The sequence below is a fragment of the Laetiporus sulphureus genome, assembly GCF_001632365.1.
Source record: "Laetiporus sulphureus 93-53 unplaced genomic scaffold LAESUscaffold_104, whole genome shotgun sequence".
NCBI classification, from domain to species: Eukaryota; Fungi; Basidiomycota; class Agaricomycetes; order Polyporales; family Laetiporaceae; genus Laetiporus; species Laetiporus sulphureus.
Genome location: NW_024468613.1, coordinates 28,461 through 49,079, shown reverse-complemented (window position 1 = coordinate 49,079; position 20,619 = coordinate 28,461). Strand labels below are relative to the sequence as shown.

At 53.5% G+C, this 20,619-nt stretch overlaps 7 protein-coding genes across 7 annotated transcripts; all 7 read right to left on the bottom strand.

Annotated features, from left to right (window-relative positions):
* Window positions 1-293: 293 nt before the first annotated feature.
* On the bottom strand, window positions 294-1,010 carry LAESUDRAFT_732832 (uncharacterized protein). Its single transcript, XM_040910309.1, has 2 exons — window positions 889-1,010; window positions 294-850 (listed from the first exon to the last, which is right to left on the bottom strand). The coding sequence occupies exons 1-2, from the start codon at window positions 958-960 to the stop codon at window positions 632-634; spliced, it is 291 nt and encodes a 96-aa protein (XP_040757631.1). The 5' UTR covers window positions 961-1,010; the 3' UTR covers window positions 294-631.
* Window positions 1,011-1,757: 747 nt separating this feature from the next.
* Window positions 1,758-2,864, bottom strand: LAESUDRAFT_667429 (uncharacterized protein; the record flags this gene model as incomplete). Its single annotated transcript, XM_040905303.1, has 2 exons — window positions 1,758-2,094; window positions 2,155-2,864. 2 exons carry the CDS (start codon window positions 2,862-2,864, stop codon window positions 1,758-1,760), a joined length of 1,047 nt encoding a protein of 348 aa, XP_040757630.1.
* A 581-nt stretch (window positions 2,865-3,445) lies between these two features.
* LAESUDRAFT_688827 (OPT oligopeptide transporter) lies at window positions 3,446-7,187 on the bottom strand. Its single transcript, XM_040906003.1, has 17 exons — window positions 7,116-7,187; window positions 6,433-7,021; window positions 6,224-6,377; window positions 6,063-6,172; window positions 5,943-6,009; window positions 5,007-5,886; window positions 4,871-4,946; window positions 4,738-4,819; window positions 4,615-4,677; window positions 4,519-4,562; window positions 4,399-4,459; window positions 4,311-4,343; window positions 4,123-4,257; window positions 3,937-4,055; window positions 3,822-3,878; window positions 3,695-3,766; window positions 3,446-3,632 (listed from the first exon to the last, which is right to left on the bottom strand). The coding sequence occupies exons 2-17, from the start codon at window positions 6,769-6,771 to the stop codon at window positions 3,600-3,602; spliced, it is 2,325 nt and encodes a 774-aa protein (XP_040757629.1). The 5' UTR covers window positions 6,772-7,021; window positions 7,116-7,187; the 3' UTR covers window positions 3,446-3,599.
* A 686-nt stretch (window positions 7,188-7,873) lies between these two features.
* LAESUDRAFT_667431 (uncharacterized protein) lies at window positions 7,874-10,551 on the bottom strand (the record flags this gene model as incomplete). Its single annotated transcript, XM_040905304.1, has 6 exons — window positions 7,874-8,337; window positions 8,470-8,702; window positions 8,990-9,303; window positions 9,988-10,046; window positions 10,106-10,178; window positions 10,234-10,551. The coding sequence occupies 6 exons, from the start codon at window positions 10,549-10,551 to the stop codon at window positions 7,874-7,876; spliced, it is 1,461 nt and encodes a 486-aa protein (XP_040757628.1).
* A 226-nt stretch (window positions 10,552-10,777) lies between these two features.
* On the bottom strand, window positions 10,778-12,401 carry LAESUDRAFT_688821 (uncharacterized protein). Its single transcript, XM_040906002.1, has 3 exons — window positions 11,905-12,401; window positions 11,633-11,852; window positions 10,778-11,573 (listed from the first exon to the last, which is right to left on the bottom strand). The coding sequence occupies exons 1-3, from the start codon at window positions 12,294-12,296 to the stop codon at window positions 11,007-11,009; spliced, it is 1,179 nt and encodes a 392-aa protein (XP_040757627.1). The 5' UTR covers window positions 12,297-12,401; the 3' UTR covers window positions 10,778-11,006.
* A 679-nt stretch (window positions 12,402-13,080) lies between these two features.
* Window positions 13,081-15,439, bottom strand: LAESUDRAFT_765129 (uncharacterized protein; the record flags this gene model as incomplete). Its single annotated transcript, XM_040913579.1, has 10 exons — window positions 13,081-13,250; window positions 13,302-13,387; window positions 13,443-13,461; window positions 13,513-13,832; window positions 13,885-14,518; window positions 14,571-14,596; window positions 14,646-14,758; window positions 14,817-14,987; window positions 15,044-15,100; window positions 15,164-15,439. The coding sequence occupies 10 exons, from the start codon at window positions 15,437-15,439 to the stop codon at window positions 13,081-13,083; spliced, it is 1,872 nt and encodes a 623-aa protein (XP_040757626.1).
* A 502-nt stretch (window positions 15,440-15,941) lies between these two features.
* On the bottom strand, window positions 15,942-19,990 carry LAESUDRAFT_765128 (ARM repeat-containing protein; the record flags this gene model as incomplete). Its single annotated transcript, XM_040913578.1, has 16 exons — window positions 15,942-16,583; window positions 16,639-16,865; window positions 16,919-16,992; window positions 17,050-17,135; window positions 17,199-17,566; window positions 17,621-18,173; window positions 18,226-18,543; window positions 18,595-18,706; window positions 18,759-18,886; window positions 18,939-19,055; window positions 19,106-19,157; window positions 19,207-19,476; window positions 19,530-19,663; window positions 19,720-19,809; window positions 19,863-19,934; window positions 19,985-19,990. The coding sequence occupies 16 exons, from the start codon at window positions 19,988-19,990 to the stop codon at window positions 15,942-15,944; spliced, it is 3,249 nt and encodes a 1,082-aa protein (XP_040757625.1).
* Window positions 19,991-20,619: the final 629 nt, after the last annotated feature.

Here is a 20,619-nt window from a genome sequence, read left to right as displayed (position 1 = left end):
GCGCGTCCTCAGCCTAGCCTTTGTGGCAGGCTTTTTATGTGGGATCATTTGTGCAGGTCACAAAAGCAGACTTGCCCTTAATTGGGTTGAGTGCTTTGGTGCTTTGTGACACATTGACCAAGAGGCACTCACTGCAATCGATGAGAACCACCACTACGAGGTTCCTGCTGGGGACCATGATGCTGACTGGTGAGTGATCCAGTTGGCAGGTCAAGGGCTGGGAGCTGGGGCAGGTCACCGAGGTGTGAAGGCTGCAGGGCAGCTGAGGGACAGGTGTGACCAGGCAGAGGTGAGATCAGGAGATCGAGGGCAGGAGGGTGAGGGCCAGAGGGTTGACTGCGGGGCACCGCTGCGGTGATACAAGACACCAGGTGCAGGGGGCGGGCACTGCATGAGGTGGGTCTACCAGCGAGGTGAGGGCGGAGCAGGGCGTCAAAGGGCAGGCTGAGCGGATGCCGAGTGAGACAGGCCAGCAGTCCAACAAAGCTGCACAGCCACAGCACGCAGAGCACCGAAGAAAAGCTGAGTGAGGCGCTTGCATGGAGCGCGCACGGAACGGAGACCGAGACCCAAATCCAAGGGGCGTCGAGATTGGCGTGCAGATCGAGCGAGCGACGAGCGCATGGGGGCGCTATAGGAAGTCACCGAAAATGAGCACGTATGGGATGCGTATGGTACGGAGACTGGGACTCAAGATCAGGGGGTGCTGGGACTGGCGTACGGACCGAGGCGGGCAGGGAAGCACATGAAACGGAGATCGGCATCCCTGGGGACAGGGAGTGCGGTACAGGCATGTGGCCCACAATGGGATAGACGCAGCAGTGGCTAGGTCGAGGGGGCGTGTTGGAATCTGGGCATGGAGCCAGATGTGAGAGGCCCCGGTGCGACCTGCGCCACCAGCATGGGAGAGTAGTAGTGTGCGTGTATATAATAGGGCACGGCTACAATGGGATGGGCCATCGATTTGGCCCCGTGGAGCCATCTTCTAGAGAGCGGGCGACTCCTGAACTCCTGGCCACGCTGCGGGCTGGCTGGGAAACTCAACATATCAGACCTACACGGACGTATGAGACCGTGAATAAATAACGTGAAGGCAGTGAACCAGATCCCAACAGCTTACGATGTGTCCAAACGGGATCATCGACGTGTGCCGTCAAACCGCCCGACAGTGAAGGGCATTATACTGCACTTATGTGAAGCATCACACATTGCATTCACCTTGAGAGCATGACAGGTAAACATAAATTGAAAGTGTCTCTGGCAAAGGCGGCACATCGAAATTCAGGAGGCCCATCGAATTACTATAGGTAGTGAAATTTAGTCATAACTGGAGGCAACCAGTACGGATTAAGTAGCGGTAGTGCAAAATGTCTTCGTATATCAAATGTCAAGGGAAGAGGGGATGATACTTAGGTGCACGTCCCACGTCACTTGCTCGAGTAGAAAGGATGACTGCGACCCACTGTGCATGTTTCCGGCCACGACCCGGAGGCATGTGGCAGTGGCACAACTAAAAGCCATATCACGACTGCCTAACGTACAGCCTGCAATGGGTGACACGAGCTTCTAGTGATGTCAATATACACGGCGATCGAGGACTTCGTCCATGGCAACGTTATATAGCAATGTATTGCTGTACAACTGGTTTACTGATGGCTCACAACAGCAAAATACTTGAAACGCATGTTGCAGCCGGGGTATATGTGTAAACGTCAATCGCTACTTGGAAGCATGCAGTGCCCATTATGCATGGATCGCTATGCATCCATGAGGTCCACACCGAGTTGTTCCCTTGCTACAGCTTCCTGAAATGACTTTTTCAACACCCATGGGCGGTACATTCCTCTCACCTCCTCCTCATTCTCGTCAGTGCATTTGATCTCGGATGGATCTTTCCCGTAACGATGTTTGAACCAGTCATCTACCTGCTCGCAACGGCCAAAGTCTATAATGCGGAAGCTGGGATGTTCGCGAGAGCGGAAGTGTGGTGCAACGTCGAGGGGGCCCGGCTGTATCAGGATGTTACGCGTGAACACTGAGTTTTGTATGAACTCTTCCAGATGGAGGCGCAAGATGTGCGTGTAACATTGGGACCTGTCGCAAATATCGCAGAGTCAGCTCACGCATACAGGTACGGTATAAATGGGCACTCACTGTTCGTCAAGACTGAGCTCCTTCGGATCGATAGGCTCACCACATTCCTCGATTAGCAAGATCGGGCTCAACCCAGACACATCCGAAGCGGGGGTGTCCTCCTCAGGCACATAGTATCCGTAGAACTTGGGCACGACAGCATGAACAGGGACGGGGAAGTTGTGAGGTGCGATGAGGTTGTACCCACTCCAATGTTCCATGAGATGCCTCGGAAACTTGTTATAAATATCTGCCTCTGTCTTCAGCATATCGCGCGCGGACTGCTCAGGAATCGCCAGCTTGGCTGCAGTGGTCACCTGGCCGAAAGGCCCAATAGCCTTCAATGGAGGGGGGAGACGGAGGGCGGCGCGATAGACCAACGAATGGTTTCCTTTGCCTATCACACACTGCGCAGAGAGATATAGATGGGCGGTACGCGGCTTCTCGGCCTCCGGTAGGGGATGGATTATGTTGTCGTCGTATTTGGCCTCCTTGAACAGTTCTGAGGACTCGGTAGGCCAGACACGCTTGTATCTTACGGATGGCGCATCGAAGGGCTTCGAGGAGCCTCTCTTGGTGTCTCGTATGACTCCTGGCGTCAGTCCGTCCGCGTCGTGTACAAGGAGGATGTCGGGAAAGTACTCCTCAGGGATGAACTCCTCCAATTTCGACAAATGACCAAATGGAGATTTCGCGTTTGCGGCGGGCCCCTTGCCTCCCTTCTTGTGCATCTGCCGCTGATCCTGCGACTGCTTGTTTCCGTCTTCATCTTCAGACGTCGCGGGGGTCGTATAGTCGGAATCGCAGTCCTCCCATTCATCAGAATCATATTCACCCACAGTCAGGATTGGGTGCACGGGAAGTAGATACGGATCGCCTTCATATTCTTCCTTACGGAGGTCGAGCATGTTGTAGTAGTTCTCCCCGAACTCCTGGATCATAGTGCGACTCCATACGGTACCGAGGTTTTTGCCAGGGATACGTTCCGTGAAGAAGAAGCTATCCAGATCTTCCCCCCATGGTATTACATCGTTTCCCGCAGTTTTGCCCCTGGGAGGAGGTCGCGGGAGATCGGGACCATTGGGATCCCTACGCCACCAGCCTTCCAATATTGTGCGATAACGACCAGGACAGAGGAACATGAGGAAGTGCAGCGAGAGAAAGGGTATCTGCGAGGTTGAGGGTGTCGGGCATGACTTTAATTTGGATGCCACCAATTGCCACCAGTTCGCGTATGGCACGTGCGTGACATGTTGCGTCGAGTACGTGACTTCTCGCGAACCCCTGCTCGACACTTGGTATGGCTATCCTCGGCCTCACAGCACCTGCCATTAAATGAGATACAAGAACAATCGTGAATGCATTATCATTGTCGTGCAGTACTACGAGTCCGACAAGCCTACTTGCATAGCAACGACCTAAGGAACTACTCGATACAAAGATGCAGCGGAGACGACGATGTGTTTTCATCCTTCTGACGAAGTGACCTTGCAGTAATCCTGTGCATCAAACAGTGTGTGAGCGATCGTCGTCTTCGATGAGGAGTGGTCATGTCACGTACTGCATTGCCCACCGGATTGAGTGCCCAGTTCGGGAAGTTGACCGTGACTCCACCGGCACCTCCAAGCGCGAACTACATGCACACCATCAGCAGCCGTCGGCAATGTCCCCAGAGGAGGAATACGCACAGAGAAAATGAACACGAAAACCTGTGCACCACCATCTACGGCGGCGCCGAAGAGATACTGGCGGAGTTTGCATCAGAGCACTGCACACGACCTTCACATAGGCACAGCTACGCACGTTGTACTTCCTGAACCAGCCCGCACGGTACTTCCGGATGTAGAAGTGCGATGTGAGGCCAATGACCATCCAGGTGTTGATATAGCCGTTCGTACCACCGGCAAGATCGCCGATATTGTCTGGAGCAGCGGCCAAAGAGCCATCAGCATGAGATCACGGACGGGGTCGCAAGACAAGTATACGCACATGCGAGCACGCATGTGTTGATGAGCTTAAGCCATTCCTTCTTGTACTTCCTATACAGAAGCCATGGGATGATCGGGAGCGCAAGACCAATGATGATGCCGAGCGGGACAATGAAGTATGGCCCGTTAGGTCCATCTGGAGGAAGGTCATCAGTGTTTGTGATGGAAGAGTTACGACAGAAGACACACAGATTTCCTTGCCGAGCGCGCCCCAGAGGATAGCTGCAATGATGAGTGGGCAATCAGCGTACGGAAGCGGGAAACCGTAAGAGCTTACCATTGGCATTGTATGACTGGACCTGCTGTCCACTCCAAGTGCGCGTTCCCTCGTCGCTCAACTATGCATAATGGAGCATCAGCAACGGCTTGGGTATGCGTATCAGGACGAGCCACTCACCAGGACTGCACGCTTGTTGTTGACGACGGTCTGCATGATGACGTCTGCCAGACTAATAAGACATAGCACTAACGCCATTGAAATAGCTACACTTACAGTTGAGCAGCGCGCCGATGATCGTGCCAACCATCTGGACGCTAAATGTACTCCTCGGCGGGACTAGGCAAGGATCTGCTCAGCATCACTGGACAATAATATTTGCTTGTCTTCTACGCTCACGCTTTGTGTACTGTCCAAGCTTTAAATCGCTCAGCATGGACACCGCTTGTGACAGAGACTGGCTAGAGTAGAGCTCAAAGTACTACCAACAGAGTCAGCGACATTCGTTTCCCCACAATGAGATGATAATCACCATGTTCGCTTGCGACGAGCCAGGGATGAGCGCCGCACCAAGCATCTGGAACAAGTTCTGAATGATGACCTGGAACCTAGGTCGGCGCGCAACATCAGCCATACATTGCACGGGCACCACCAGGACTAGCACTCACGCAGCAATCGCGTACATTGCCCCGTAGAAAGGCAGGCAGAACATCGCCAAGATTAGCGCAACTATGAGCGCCCACCACGGCATATCGGACTTCTCCGTGTACGCGCAGACCATCGCCATCACGAAAGCAGCTGCTGTCACCGCGCCGTACCACCACATCGGCACCTCGCGGTAGATCCTCATTCGCTTATAGTGCACGTCCTCGAGCATCCTCCCCCGGAAGTAGTCGCGGAACGCGGACCAGATCTCCTTCCCGTGCCAGAGCGCGATGTGCACGAACGATGCCCCAATGGACATGTTGATACCCAGGTTGTAGATCACCTGCGAGCCCGATTGCCACGGTTGCCCGTAGATTTCGTACGCGGTGCGGTTAAGCGAGTAGTCCGACGTCAGAATGAGGTCCTGGTCGTACACCGTGCCATTGAGATAGAACAGGTTCTCCGAGATGAACGGGAAGTTCTTTGAGTTCCATACATTGCTGGCGAAGATGGCGGGCAGGAGGAAGTAATTGATCACCCAGCCGACATAGTTCGAGATCTGCGTCGAGAGTGGCGCGTAGAACGGCTGCGAGGTGATGTTTGCCCAGTCGAGCCCGAATCCGAGTAGACCCATACCCTCGTTCGCCTCCGCACCGCCAAAGATATACGACACCCAGTCGGAATTGCGGGCGCACAGGCACACGATGTTGAACGATCCAAGCAACGGCGCGATCCACTCCGGGAACCACTCATATACGAAAATAGCTCCGGTGACGAGCCAGAAGAACCGCAGACGCTTGCCCTGAAGTACCTCCCCCTTTGATCGGTGGAGCACATCAAACAGGTTGACGTAGATTAACGTCTGTGGATACAGCATGACGGTGGGATACACAAGGAAGGCACCTATCACGAATAAATGAGTAACGAAAGGGAGCGGCAGCCGTCCTGAAGACACGTACGGAACATGCCCGCGAATCCATAACCGATCAACTGAGACGCAAGGAGGGTAAAGATGGCATTACCGGGCTACAAATTCATATGAGCATTGAGAACTACACATATCGGATTTGACTACGTACGTTGATGGTGATGTTATAAAACAGATCATCAGAGGCAAAGACGAAGCAAGCCTGCGCCGCAGTCGCGGCCGTATTGGCACAGATCTGTGAGGCGACATGCTCCTTCAAGTCTAAAGAGTCCCATCAGTCTCTGTGATTAGCAGACATTCGTTCACACATACTGAACGGGCCAGGGTTTAGGAAGTTCCAGAACCAATTGTCCCTATGCCAACGGCTCCCCGGACCCGGAATGATCGCCTGGAACATGCGACCGAGCATGTACGCGATGAGTTGCAGGAAAAGGGCGGATACGAGAATAACCTGAGGCCTGAATTGCTGTGGAGCAAGCGTCAGACGTGCTGGGACTTAATGATAGAGATAAGAGACTCACGAAAAGCATTCCCAGGACTGCACCGAACACAGCAAGGCCAATACCGATGAACCACATGCGGAAGGTATGAATCGGAAGGTCGGGGTCGTCCTCTAGTGAGACCAGTCCGATGGCAAAGTCCTCGGGAGTCTCGAGGACCTTTTCCCGGCCATTCTCGTCGTAGATCTTATCCTCGACCTCGTACTCTGACGCAGAGACGGTTGCAGAGCCGAGCTTTTCCAGCTTTTCGTTGGATGCATATTCGGCGTTCTCGCCATCACTGTATGCAGGAGGCTGCGCGATGAGCTCGGGAACGTCGCTGGCCTCCACCGGGGCGATCTCGGGATCTAGACGGGGCATGGTGAGCGAGGTCGTCAGCGCAGACGATGCTCAGCACAGTGCGGGCGCGAGCGTGCAGCAGGTGGGAGAACCTGGGGAAACATGACGACGGAAGACGGGTAGATAAGCGTTCTGAGAAGCTGAAGTCACGCACGACGGCGGACGAGGCGCGTTCCTGTCAGCTTCTGAGAGGATGCGTGGAAGCTGCGATAGGGAGAAGGGTGGCATATGGAACACATGCTATAGTTGGTTATTCCGCGTGGAGGATTTCCTAAAACACCGGCGGTACCCGGTATCAGAAGTCCGGCCCTTTGTTAGAAGATTGATGGCATGAGCTCCCCACACATGGCAAGAAAGCGATTCACCTCGTACGCCGGATATTGCGTCTTCATCCAATCTCCCGCCGTTGGTGACAACTTTTCATCAGATCGCACGCAACTGCGCACCCACTGCGATCGATCGTTATTGACTGATACTTAGAGATCATAGGCGACGTGCGCGTCAGCACTGAAAACGATGCTTTTAGTGCAGGTCAGCTGGCTGCGAAATGGTCCGCCGTCTGATCGACTGGACGCTCGTCGAAACGCAAGTAGCGTACCAGATACCAAATTCGACTTGACTTGTCACCTGAGTATAACTAAACGTCTGCACGTCTGCTCCACGTGAGACCAATACGCCACTAGTCGCATGCAGAAATATGCGCTTGCGTGCCGCAAAATGCGATAAGATCCATTCACACGATCCAATTCAGCGCCATTATAACCGTTCACTCACCTGTCACGCCCATGGCCTACATCATTCGCGACTCCCTCCGCCCGGCCGTTACCACCACAGCTCTACATGTATCCCCACCCACCGCGCCCCGTGCAGCACTTATTCGCCCTTGTCCGACACAACCCGTCCACAGCAGTTGTTTCTCCATGCATAACATAGGCACGCACCTCATATGTACGCTGCCTGGCGCCATCATGGCACCAAGCATCATCTGCCTGTCGCTCCCACGCACAGCCTGCAGTGGCAGACCATATGGCTACTCGCGGCAGTGGCGCACACTAGAGCACACATGTCCCGTCCAGACGCTAGCACGTCCCTTGCAAACAAGAAAGTGAATTTCCTTCTTCTGCTATGCTGCGGGCGCGACCGTCGCCGGCGAACTCTCTACGGCCACTACAGGCATGGTCACCTTCTGCTCTCCCAGCTTGTCTACCAGCTTCATCAGCTCTTGCGCCTCCTCCGTCAGCTGCTTGATTGTGCCCTTCTCCTGAACCTTCTCCTCCTTCAGACTCAGCTCTCCGACCGCGGCGCTCACCACCTCTGCCCACGTCTTCCCTTCCCGCTTCAGCTCCTCTGTGATCTCGTCCTTGATTCTCCTGCACGCGCCGACGCCGTCATACCCAAAGCTCGTGTACACCTGCACCGCTGCCGCGCCCGCCCGTGCATACTCCAGCGCGTCCGCCCCGCTCGTGATTCCACCGCACCCGATGATTGGAATCGATGCCGGGAGAAGTGTACGCAGTGTATGTAGCGTCGCGAGCGAGTAGGGCTTCAGTGGCGGTCCGGAAAGCCCGCCGGCTTCATTCTTGTTTGCTGAGCGTCTCGGGACGCACGCAAATAATTACGTTCATGATGCAAGAGACGTCGACACATGAACATAAGGTACCATCACACAATCAAGTCAGTTAAGCAGTATCAGTGTGACATCAAACGTAAAGTACGCACGATCTGACAAGCTTGCTGGACGGCGCACTGTCGTATTGCTGACAATTACCCCATCCACACCATTCTTCCACACAGCAGCAGCGACGTCCGCAATCTCGCCCTGGTCCAAGTCCGGCGCGATCTTGAGCACGAGCTTTGGCTTTCGCGCAACGCCCTCTACTGCGAGCTCATCCCGCGCGGCCGTCACGCCCTCCAGTAACTCCTGCAACAGCGTGCTGCCCTGCATCGCTCTGCTAACGCTATCAGCCGCTCATTCAATAAATCAGGCACAGAAATTTGACACCCGTCCTCGACGCCCTCCCGATCATACAGAAGCACAAAAATAGCTCCTTATCTCTGCACAGAGGTTTGGTTCCGAAACCTACCCATCTGATAGGCGTAATCAGAAACGACCGAGTCCCAATCCGGGACAAGCCAGACTCTTTGCGCGCGCGATAGCAGAGTGGGCGTCGGGAGGATCACATGCAAGGGGCGCTCGCCGTTTTTGCGAGGAGCGCGGATAGAAGCGCAACCAACTCACCTCAGTCCAGGCGTGTTCGGGCTCGATACATTGACAACCAGCACATCTGCGTACGGTCCGAACGTCCGCACGCCCTGCACAAAGTCCTCTGTTGACTCCGCCGATGACGACTTGTTCTTCCCGAGGTTCACCGCGAGCAGCGCACCCGGACGAAGCGACGCGTGTTGCACTTGTGTCGTTGGTGAAAAGAATGAGGGCATGCGTGCCCGCAGGCGTGCAAGCACGACGGCGTGCCCTTCCGAGGGAAAGCCGTACCGGTTGATGACGGCGGCGTCGTCAATCAGATGGAAGAGCCTTGGGCGCGGATTGCCTGGCTGGACGGAGCGTTAGTAAGCTTGGGTCGTGTGTCCTCTCAAGGGAGGCTGGAATGAAAAAAGGTAAAGAAATCTTTGGGGGTCCTTGTGGGATCACATGCGCAGCCTCTTGAGATGCCGTAGTCTTGGTGATAGATGAGCCATCAGTAGAATACTTTGCACGTCATGCACGCTGGTTGAGATAGTGCGCAGGTACTGCATAAGCAGATAGGCAGTCACGAAGTAATCGACTCAAGCGAGACGGTAGTGTTTCGAAACACAAAAAGAAGAAATGTACGTATGTCTTCGCGTTTCAGAGTGAACACAGGCGCATCGTATCGAGAAAGCCACGCAATGCACACTGCGCGAGATATGAGAGTTATAGTCATGCATGGAGCTGCAGGAGGGCCTGGATGTTGTGGAGCCCGGTTGCCTGAGAGGTGTTCCACGCAGAATGCACTGTTGTATATCAGTACCAGAAGCAATACCAGATGGCTTGAAATGATCTTGATGCATTTCAAAACAGTGGTACACTGTCATCGAAGCAACTCAAGTTGGCAGCAACTGCATCAAGGTGCCAGTTCGCTGCTATCGAGCAAGAAGCGCATATAATCGCTTTATCTCGCGCATACACGTGGAACCATAGGCAGTCTTGGAGGCGAACATGGAAAGTGAAGAGCAGAAACCGATAGACCTACGACTTACCTGCGGCTTGGGCGTGACACTTCCAATCTCAACCCAGCTAAAGCCGAGATTGAACAGACCTGTGCCATTCCTGTGCTTTCACATCAAGCATTCAGCAAGCACAAAGTGATTCACTCACCATCCACTGCCTCCCCATGCTTGTCAAAGCCGGCAGCGAGCCCTACCGGGTTAGAGAGCTCCTCGCCCCAGAGCTATGGCGCCTTGTAATCAACGATTCTCGCGCTGATACTTTTCAACAAGGCTTACCTCAGTCTTCAGCCGCTCATCGTCCGGTTGCGTGTCCCTCGGTGCGAGTCCGCTCGCAAGCACGCGCACAGCAAGCTTGTGCCCCGTTTCCGCGTCCAAGACGTGCCGGATGACGGGCGTGATCACGTATCGGTGAATCGCAGAGCGTGAGTCGAGATAGTATGCAGCAAAAAGTCCCGTAGAAACCAAAAACAATCCTGTGTAGATTCCTGTGCGTAAACGCGAGGATCCACTGCTCGCCACGGACGATGCATGACGCGACAAAGACGGGCGGGATTGGATTTTGAGGTGGCGACCCGCGAGACGTAGAGTCGCCATGATGTTCCGCACCGTGCTTGGTGCTTTCGGCAGGGCTCAAAGACTAGAAAAGCTGAAGGAAACGTTGGGAAGGAGAACAGCAATCGTGAAACCCGCTCGTACCGTAACGGGTCGGGCGTGAGAGTTTGATTGGCCATCTGAGATCTACATTGATGGGCCACAACATAGTTCTGGAGGCGCCGGCCATGACCATCTAAATTGGATATGTACATCAGTGCACAGGCGTGCTGAATATGCATTGTGCTGCTTGCTCGTATTAATCTCGACCTGTATGGTACATTTAGAATAGCGAAGGCTGAATGTATGTACACAAGAAATGAGATGAAGTGTGATATCGGTTAGTTTTGTTAAATAGTTGCGGACGCTGCCCTCCTCCGACGAGCACAACCACAAACATCAACAACAAGTGGAGCTAACCTGGAATGCCCAATCAGAGTTTAGCATATCAGCAAGAATCATAGATCAAGGCGAAACCACATTGGTATAAGCTTCCAGATCCTCTCCCGCTCCCTCGCCGCCCACTTTTCCAGCGCCCGCGCACACGCCTTGCACTCCGAGAACTCCGCACTCTTCAGCTGCCCCAGCTCCTCCGCCACATACAGCGGGTCCGTGCACCCGCGCTCCCGATCGAAGAGGTAATGCTGCGTAGCAAGGTCTACCAGCTCCGAGAAGTCCTTCCGGCATGCCGCCACAGAGACGCACACGTTCCCGGAAGACCTCCGCCGGTGATGTGTACAAGAAGCCATGGTGCAGTGAGAGAGGTGCCCGTATGTGCGCTCTTCCCGATGTATATCGCTGCCCATGCTCTGAATGAGAGTGCCCACGGCGTTCTGTGACGACTCCTTGCCCAGCGTGAGTTTCTGGATATCCGTTGTCGAAAGCGTATACGCTCGTGGCTGCGCCCGTAACGGCTCCTCTTCAGCTGGCTCAAATATTTGCGCATAATGGTAGCGTGAAAGGTCGTAAAAGGCTGACGGGAGCAGTTCTGGTGCATGAATTTCTCTTGCAAGATTAATGATCGCCTGCAATAAGACGAATCAACATACATCGACAGCTTTCTCGGCTGGATGTATGAGCTTACCACTGGCGATGGATATAAGTGTCCTCTATGAGATCCACTCTGGCATTCGTATGCTCGAGCTAGATCCTCCCTCGCATCCCACCCCTTGAGCGTCGATGGCCATGCGACGCGTAAATGTGCCAATGCTTTCTCCCTCAGGTGATCCACGAAATATTTCGTCGATAACCTCAACACGCCCGAAACGACACAGAAATCCTCTCGGTCGTTCTTCCCGAAGCAACTTCTCTCATCTAGGTGAGCATAGTGTGAGGGAGAAATAGGAATACACTTACGGACCGTCGTACAATGCCTTGAGCAGATTGGCCGCATCCTCTGCTGAGTCGTCCAGCACAAGCAGCGGGCACCCGTCAAGCATCTCATCATTTTCGCCAGGCACCGCCGGCTGAGGCATAGAGAATAGATCACTGAAGAACTGAGACTTTCGAGAGAGCAGGGATGTGTGCACACGGAAGAGCGTGTTCTCCGCGCGAAGCACGACGGATCCGTCGCAGAACCAGAAGTCTCGATGCCGTACGAGTGCATTGGTGGTGACTGGGTGGTTGTTGTCTGCTATTGACGACTGAGCATTACCAGCTTCGGTGGAGAGACGCTCTGAATGTATGGTACTAGCATGAGACGTAGGCGAAAAGAGGTTGGCCAGGGAATGAGTCGCAGGCTCCTCCATTATCGATGTTTATTGAGAATATGGTGACGCAGGAACTGAGGAAGAGCGGGCCAGCAGGGACATCCTCCAGAGCATGTATATCGTCCGTCTGGAGGCACGTTCGGGTAGATCAGGCTTAACATCATTTTCAGCATGTGATATGCTAGTTTGACGTTATTTAACTCACTCAAGCGAATTTATTCACAAAAGCCATCATTTGGAAGGGTTCCTGAGCTTGCAACGAGCCTCCTTCCGAAACTCAGCGCTCAACGTCACGTTCAACGCCAACATTCACTCATCTCTTGTCGTCCTTGCGATACCCATGAATCTTGATGAGCGACATTTTCCAAAGCCCATAGATAAAGAATGATATTCCGAATTCCAAGAATAAACCGAAATCAAACCCTCTACATTAGTATCGAGCTTCTTCACGAGCGTCCTGAGCCTTCGCTATTTCAGGCTTTACATGCACGTAGTAGCGTCTTACGCTGTGATACTTTCGCCATACAGTAAAGCTTTGAAGCAGCTTCAAGAGATCAAGCTCAAGGAGTCTCCAAGCTCAAGCGCTCAAGCGCCCGACCTTCATCATAGCGACTGCCGCAATATTCTGCCCAACCCCTCACGTACAGCAGCGGCAAGGAGGCCCAGCCCCTGCCCCATCGCTGGCCTCAACGTGCAGCCTTGGGATATGTGCCCAAATATTTATTCCATCGTACGGAAACGTACTAGTTAGTGTATATTCCTTGGTATTAGTCTCCTGGTCTTCATAGACAAGTTCAAGAAGATGCATCACCATATATATGACTCAATCCAGATGGTTCAACACTTCCCTCGCCCTCTGCGCATACAATTCAAAGCGCTCCTCAAAGCGTGCGCAGATCCTCTCAGCTGTACCTTGCGAAGAGGGCACCATGTCAGCCGCAACGGCGATTGAGAGCCCTCCAGCATACGAGATGATCCCCATGCCAATCGTGCCTGCTATCATGAAGTACCGTGCTGAAAGAGAATAGCATGAGGGAGGCGTACCTTTTCCACCTTGTGGCGGGAGCGCTGTCCAATTGATGACTTCGATGCCTTCCATGTTGATGGTATGCTTTGCAGGGCCGGGAACACTAGCACGGATAATCAAAACTTTTCCTTGCTGCCCGTGCAAAGCGGGAGGCTTACTTTGTCAAGACCACCGCAACTGTCCACAGCAAGTTTAGCATGACACTGGATGAGCACAGACAACACTCACAGGTCTGCAGAGCCCATTCATAGAACGGCCGCGTAACGTGCTCCGTGATCCACTCCTTAACATGTCGTGCTGGGTTGGCGAGCAGCGAGATTCGGAACAACACCGGTGCCTGCCCGGTCAGTTGCAGGACGTTGAACTCTATTTTCGGCCAGAGGCTGTGCTTCAGCAGTGACAGCTCGGCACGACACTGGTGGATATGTGCGTGAATTTGGCGCTCGCTGATATCCGGAGTGAGGTTCGAGGACGGGTTCAGAAACACGAGGGAGCCCGTGGACAAGTTTCGCATTGACCAGTCTCCCGGAGAACGGACGCTAATGGGACTAGCAGACCAACATCAACAGCGTAATATACCAACAGGATAGATACACTCACATGAAAACCCCGATGGGTGACCGGAGCACTCCTCTCAACCAACGCTTCACGCGACCCCACTGCCCGTGCATCTGGTCCTCAGGCTTCGCCACAATTTCCGCCTCAAGCACGTCCGCCACCACTGCGCACACAACGTCATTGAGTGTGACGTGCCCCGCCTTGCTCCTTGCCTTGTGCCGCTTCTCTTTCGGCACGCCCTTCGCCGCAAACCCCGGATATGGCCCGGAGAACGCGCTCTGGCATAGCTTGACGTCGTGCATGCTGAACGCGCGCGAGCTCGCAAACTCCCTCTCTTTCACGCGTGGTCCGGGCTGCGGGCCCGTGAGGTGGTCTACACGCCAGCACGTGAGTAGGAAGAGTGCAGCCTGGTGTATACCGTGGTATACACTCCACAAAAGGGCGACACAGATAGAGACGAGATATACCAACCAGAAAATGCAGGCTAGGAAAACTTCGAGCAGCGGTGCGGTGGAGGGGTTTTGGGCGAGAGAATCGAGGGGGCGCAGAGAGCGATGCAATCTGGATGGGAGAATTCTGCCGCGACGCGCATTACGTAGCTTCTTCGCTGCGCTGTCCATTACTTTAACCAGAGTGTCGCGGTACGAGGTGATATACAGCTGGCTGATTATGAAACCTGCGGGGAGGAGTGAAGCCACCATCTTACAGATATCAATGCATTTGTTTACCTTGTCCGTCCGCTAGTGAATGGTGACTAAGAAATGTTGATTTCAAGCATGGATCAGGTAAATGATGTAGCATACCCCCGAGTAATCATAGCGGATTCTGCACCATCCTCATCGTGGTAATTCTCAACGAGTAACAGCTCCCACAACGGACGACTCAAATCCCAATCCTGAGCGATGAATTTGCCCATCTGATGAATCCCAGTCAGATCCTCGGTCTGTGTTGCAAGAAACATTCTCTCTGCTGACCAGTTTGTTCAATTCGTGCTTTCCTGCAGGTTCCGGCAAGGTGACAGATCGGATATGGTTATTGATATCAAAGTTTGGATCATCCTCGAAGCGTGCACCGTGAAAGCTGCGACCAACTGAAGTAACTCTCTGCTTGTATCTGGGGAATCTTTCTCCTCGAGTAATCGCTGCCTGAGCGAAGTCGCCGTTGAATCAGCTTCACGTATAGAAAGTGTGTAGTAACATACGTGGCGAACGTCTTCAAGAGTCAGCTTCCCTCGAAATGTGTACGTCGATGCACACACCTACGTAATGACAGGATCAACGCTTCAGGATCTGCATCACAAACATACTCTCGAGATACTCACTGGATTGAAGTCCGCAGCATCTGTGACCAAAAACCACAGATTGTCGATGCCACCAATTGTCTGGCGTCGCTCTTCCAATTCCTTGTCAATCCAGCCGCCCGCAGATAGAAGCGCTGCGGCTACCCATCCTGTCAAGCCGCCAGCGCGCTCGAGATCTACCAAAGAGAACTGCAGTTTGTGCGCTACGTTCAAAGGGCCATGAGGCTGTTCTTCATCGTCCACATCATGCTCGAGAGCTCCTGGAGCACTCAAGCTGTTTCCGTTTCCAATGGTCATATTCTGGGATGTGGCAGGGGCGGTGGCATGAAAGGGCTGGCGCCACCAGCTGCGTCCTTTACACGATGACGCACTTCCCATACGGCGACTGCTGAGGAAAGGCGCTCATAACTTATAAAACCGAGTCGGAGAAGTTCGTGTACAGCCAACTTCAATCCAGGACAGCAACTGGTGGCCGGATGTCGAGCGCGAGACCACAATATTGATATTCGCTGGACTGCAAAGCAACGTATGACCCGTTACCAGGAATCTACATCCGTGGTTCGCCCCAACGATTCTGAGAGCCCATGAAAGGTTTGTATTGCAGCTCAAGAGGGCAGTCGTTTCCAGCACAAGAGAAGGGAACAAAGAATATGGTAGTCTAAGATAAGTGGAACGTACAAAATGTGCTAGAAACGAGGTGACGACGACGACGACATGATCCGACAATTCTTCGAAGCATCAAGTGAAACGAGCCCACACCTACGACAATAGAAACCCACTCTGCTCCCACACCGCTAGTCTAGCTTCCCGGGACGTAAGGTGCGAGTCCTGCAGCCTGGATCTTAGCCGGATCCTCGCGGCTCAACGCACCAATCAATTGAATCAGCTCCGCTCGGATATCCTCGCCAATCATCTCCGGGCCACTGGGATCGAGTACGTACGCGAACACAGCAAGCAGCCGATCCATATAAGGATGCAGCAAAGCAGGGTTCGTGCGGAATAGGTGGAAGATCGCGTAGAACACCGGTCGGTTCTCCAAGTAGTCGTGCTTAAGCGGCAACGCTTCGAAGAACACGGGCAGCACCTGCTCAAGGGGAATGGCGGCAGTGTTCTTCACGATGATGCGAGCAACTGCGCCTACGGCGTTATCTCGGGCATTATATCGTGCGGTAGGAGCATCGGGTGCAACGATGAAGAGTGGTCGAAGGGAAGCGAGGACGTTCATGTAATGTGGTGAGAGGTCAACTCGTGAGTGCTCGACGAGCATGCCTACTGCGAAAGCGGCATTGCACTGCACTTCGGCCTCGTTGTCAGCCAATGCTCGGAAGAACAGCTCGAGCAGCGGCTGCGTCTTTGGGGTGACAGCATCCTTCATGCCAGCGATGATCTCCGAGAGGCATCCGATGGCGGATGAGCGATCGCTCACAGAACGATTCTTTTTCTATAGCAGCAACAAGTCAGTTACGACACGTCTAGCAGGTATGCACGACTCTTACGTAATACTTGGCGATCAGCGGGAAGAATGTTTCGAACGCATTCTGGAAGTCACGCCCGAGAACATTGGCAAGTGCCGCCACGAGGTCACCGGCGGAGGAGATGAGCATAGAATCGTACTCAGCCTGGTCCTCTGGTGCCTCCTCGTTCTCATCCTGATCAGGATCTTGTTGACATATCGCTTTCTGATCGAGGATTTGGCTGGCGATGTTGCCGATCGCATCAAGTTCTGTCACGAAGGATAAGCGTCGTAAATCGAAAGACAATATGATTATTACATACTTCCTTCAAGGAATGCCGGGCCAATCTTGTTTATAGTCTCTGCAAGACCTACGCAGAGAGCGGAGACAACCTTCCTATTAGAACGAGGCTTGATCAATATCATGAACAGGCTGGATTCCAAATGCACTTACTTGTTGTCCTCTGACTCGTACATCTCCAGCAGAGATGGCCAAATGTGGTTGATGAGCGATGCAACCTGCGGATCAAGGGGAACATTCTATAAACGTTTCGTGTCAGTACGCAAGTTTCTCGAGCCATTCCATGATAGCTAAACACATACCGGCACAGCCCCAGGTACCCAATCCTGAGGGTTGCTAAGCTCATAGAATGTCCTGATGATCTCCAATAGCGACTCCGTCGCAGACTTTCTGATGCCATCGTAGTAATGCGGGAGGAGGTTGATGAGCTCCAGCGTACATTGCTCGACGTAAGGCAGAAAATGACTGCGCGTTGCCGCGAAGATCGTGCCGATGGTATCCGCCGCGATCTCTTTTTCAATGCAAATCGTGCTATTTACGTCGAGCAGCTTGTCGATGTCGATGTCCTCAGCCTCGATCTCAATGCCACCTTTCCCATCGTCGGTCACGGTAATGGCGTTGGCGGGAGATGTACCAGAAGCGAAGCTAGCAGTCGCCTCGGCAGTGGAGACTAACAGATGCTCACTGTGAATACGATTAATGCAGAAAGAATTCAGGTACGTACTTTCAAGACTCTCCTCGCCATGTTCGACTTGCCTACAGCTAGCAAGGAGAGCAGGCACGACATTCGGCAAGTACGGCGCAAACTCGTCTTCAAACACCCTCGACATCACTCCGAAGAACAGGAAGCTGCACTCTCTCAACCGTGGGCTGCCAAGCTCGATACCCTCGAATGCCTGCTTCATCATGTTTCCAAAGTACGGGCGGAACATGTCCTTACCGACCGCCTCCGCAAACGTGCCGACCGCGTCCATCGTTATGCCGCGCAGCTCCTGCTCCTCGCCCTCTGCGCGAAGGATGAGGAAGTGCTGGAAGCGGTCCATTGTCGGCTGGAAGTATGGCAGGAACTTCTCATGCGACGCATGTGCGGCGCTGCCCAACGCGCCGATGACGACCGACTTGACGGGGATTGGGGCGCTGTCCAGCAAGCCAACGAGTTGCTCCATAATCAGTGGGAGGTACTGCTCGATCGACTCGTGCATGATCTCCAGAAGAGCATCGAGAGCGGTGCAGGCTTGACGCTGCGTGACGGGGTCATTGACAAGACGCATAATTGTCTAAGGGCAGGTCAGATATCACGATGAAGTCAGAATGGTGCATATCACGCACCGGTACAAGAACAGCATGTTTCGACGCACACTCGTCCTCGAGCCACTCACAGAGGCAGCTAACGGCAATGCAGGTCGCCTTGCGCACAGAGGCGTCTTGATCCGCTAGCCCAGCCTCGATGATAGGCCACACCTGGCCCATCAGCGGCGTCATAAACTCGCTACATCCTTCGACGGACACACCAAGAGCGAGCATAGCACCGCGGCGGACATTCGGATCTGGGGAGGAGAAGTACGTCTGAATCAACTGGCGCAGCGCCGGGAAGACCTGTGTTGGAGGCAGGTTGGTCGCGAGGGTGTCAATGATACGAAGAGCAGACTGCAGGGCAAGGTAAGCGCATATCGACGAGAGTGACGCATTTGTACATACACGAGACGGGGCATCCTCGTCCGTGTCTTCCGGCTCGGGCTCCGTCGTGACGGGCATCATCTTCTCCAAGATCGCCGGAGCGAGGTTGTTAGCCTGCACCTTTGACTTTTTGCTGAAAGGAGTATGAGCCTGTGAAGGTACAGATCAATACTGATAGCACGTACTACTGAACTGTCCAGTTGAGCGCGTTGAGCGAGAGGATACGCAACTCATCATCATAGCTGCGATTGCCCCCACACATGACCAGAAACGAGACGAGCTGAGGAATGTGCTGGCCAAGTAAAGGGGTTTCCTGCAGCAACAAAGTGAGTAACAGTTACATTGGTTTCGCGGGGAAACCCAACTAGGATAAGGAGCGTCTCGAGCACGTCGAACAGCTGACGAGCGCCCTGTTCATTGCCCGATTCAACGCATTGACCAATTATGTTGATCATTGCTGGCAGCAAGTTTTGGAAGGATTTCTGTAGGCAATGTGAGAGCAGTGTGGCGAGCATGATGGAGTCTCGCTCACGATATCACCCTTGTCGTCGGCATCGATGTACTGAGCGACGACCCCGAGTGCTCTGCGTTCTTGTTAGTTGCTAAGGACGGCTTGTACAACACATGACGCACCTGACCGTAGTGATCCTGACCTCTGCACTTTCCGGATCATTGATCAACACCTCGAACAACTTGAAACAGCTTTGCAATTGAGTCTCAAAGCCCTCTACGACATTCTCCAGGACTGTATAGAGAATGTATACCCCAACTTCTCGATGCGCGACATTTGGTGAACTGCATATTTGCTGGAGGAAGGGAAGGAGTTCTGGCCAAGTGCCAAGAGGGAGCTCGACCGACGCGATCGCGGCGATGACGCGAGCAGAAGAATGACGAACAAGGTTGCTGCAGCCTATGCTGAATCACACAAAGAGAGCACCACCAGCTTGTGAACGCACCTGGGGTCAGACAGGATAAGCTCAGGGAGCTTCGCCTTGATCTGTGCGCGGTCTTCTGGTGAAAGCTGAATCCAGTTCCCTCCGCTGTCCTTCAAAACCCGTTTTCGCAACTCCACTGCCGCGAGTTGTCGGACCTATATTGTGGGCTGTCAATATGCGCAGTGAACAGTGTTGCGCGCGAAGCACCGACCGCTTGATCGGGAGAGCTGGCGATGATTTGTGCGAGGGCAGGAATGCACGCCGGACTTCCGTAGTACTCTCTGTTGAGTTGGGCAGTTGCCTGGAGGAATCAATCAGTGTATTGACACCAGTAAAGCCGTCTAAGGTACTCACTGCCTTCAGCTGCAAGGTGTTATTTGAAGTCGATTGCAGCAGGAGATTGTGTAGGCCTTGCACATAGTTGGGCTAGTATGCCGTGAGGAAGAGAGGGGGAATAAGCATGGAAGAAAACTCACATCCATGGCTGCAATATGAGAGCGAGAGCAGAGGGTGGCTGAGGCAAACCCTGCAGCGAGGTGAGCGATGCTCTCAAAAATTTGGCTGAGTTCAAAAGTGCGCGAGATATGAGAGCCACGTGTTTAATTGATTGATCGATTCGGTTAGTAGGCGCCCTAAGCACGACCAACCAGAGTCTAACTACCGCCAGTGGCAGGGAGCAGCGAGGATAGTATGAAGCAGCTCGCTGCACTCAGAAATTGCACTGTTTATCGGGAGAGACAAGGCGAACAGTCGGCACGCAGTTAGCCTGGAAAGCTACTCGAAGTGGCAGGAGTAATATCTATGACGTAGAGTACCCGACTCACTTCATCTGGCGGCCTAGTTCGCGCAGGCCTAGAGACTTTTGGCCCATCTGTGGTAGTTTTGGAGTTCAGCAACTCACCTTTTGTAGTGTAAGTTAGTGGAATCGCGAGAAGACTCAGATCCGATAGCTGGGAAGTGGCGGGAGATCAAACCTATATGGTCCGCGTACCGTATGACTTTATTTGCAGACCGCTACTCGGGCACCTAGGGCGACTCTAACGTGTATCTGTTCATGATGCACGAGCACCCACACACATCGGTGCGCTCACGAGAACTATTGATTGCAGCA

Coding starts and splice junctions, on each gene's coding strand:
- LAESUDRAFT_732832 (XM_040910309.1), bottom strand. CDS start 960: ATGGCCCATCCCATTGTAGCCGTGCCCTATTATATACACGCACACTAC. Junction 851..888: donor CTCCCATGCTGGTGGCGCAG/GTCGCACCGGGG, acceptor CTCCATGCCCAG/ATTCCAACACGCCCCCTCGA.
- LAESUDRAFT_688827 (XM_040906003.1), bottom strand. CDS start 6,771: ATGCCCCGTCTAGATCCCGAGATCGCCCCGGTGGAGGCCAGCGACGTT. Junction 4,258..4,310: donor CGCGCTCGGCAAGGAAATCT/GTGTGTCTTCTG, acceptor ACCTTCCTCCAG/ATGGACCTAACGGGCCATAC. Junction 3,879..3,936: donor GCTGGTTCAGGAAGTACAAC/GTGCGTAGCTGT, acceptor AAACTCCGCCAG/TATCTCTTCGGCGCCGCCGT.
- LAESUDRAFT_688821 (XM_040906002.1), bottom strand. CDS start 12,296: ATGGAGGAGCCTGCGACTCATTCCCTGGCCAACCTCTTTTCGCCTACG. Junction 11,853..11,904: donor AAGGCATTGTACGACGGTCC/GTAAGTGTATTC, acceptor AGATGAGAGAAG/TTGCTTCGGGAAGAACGACC. Junction 11,574..11,632: donor ACTTATATCCATCGCCAGTG/GTAAGCTCATAC, acceptor GTCTTATTGCAG/GCGATCATTAATCTTGCAAG.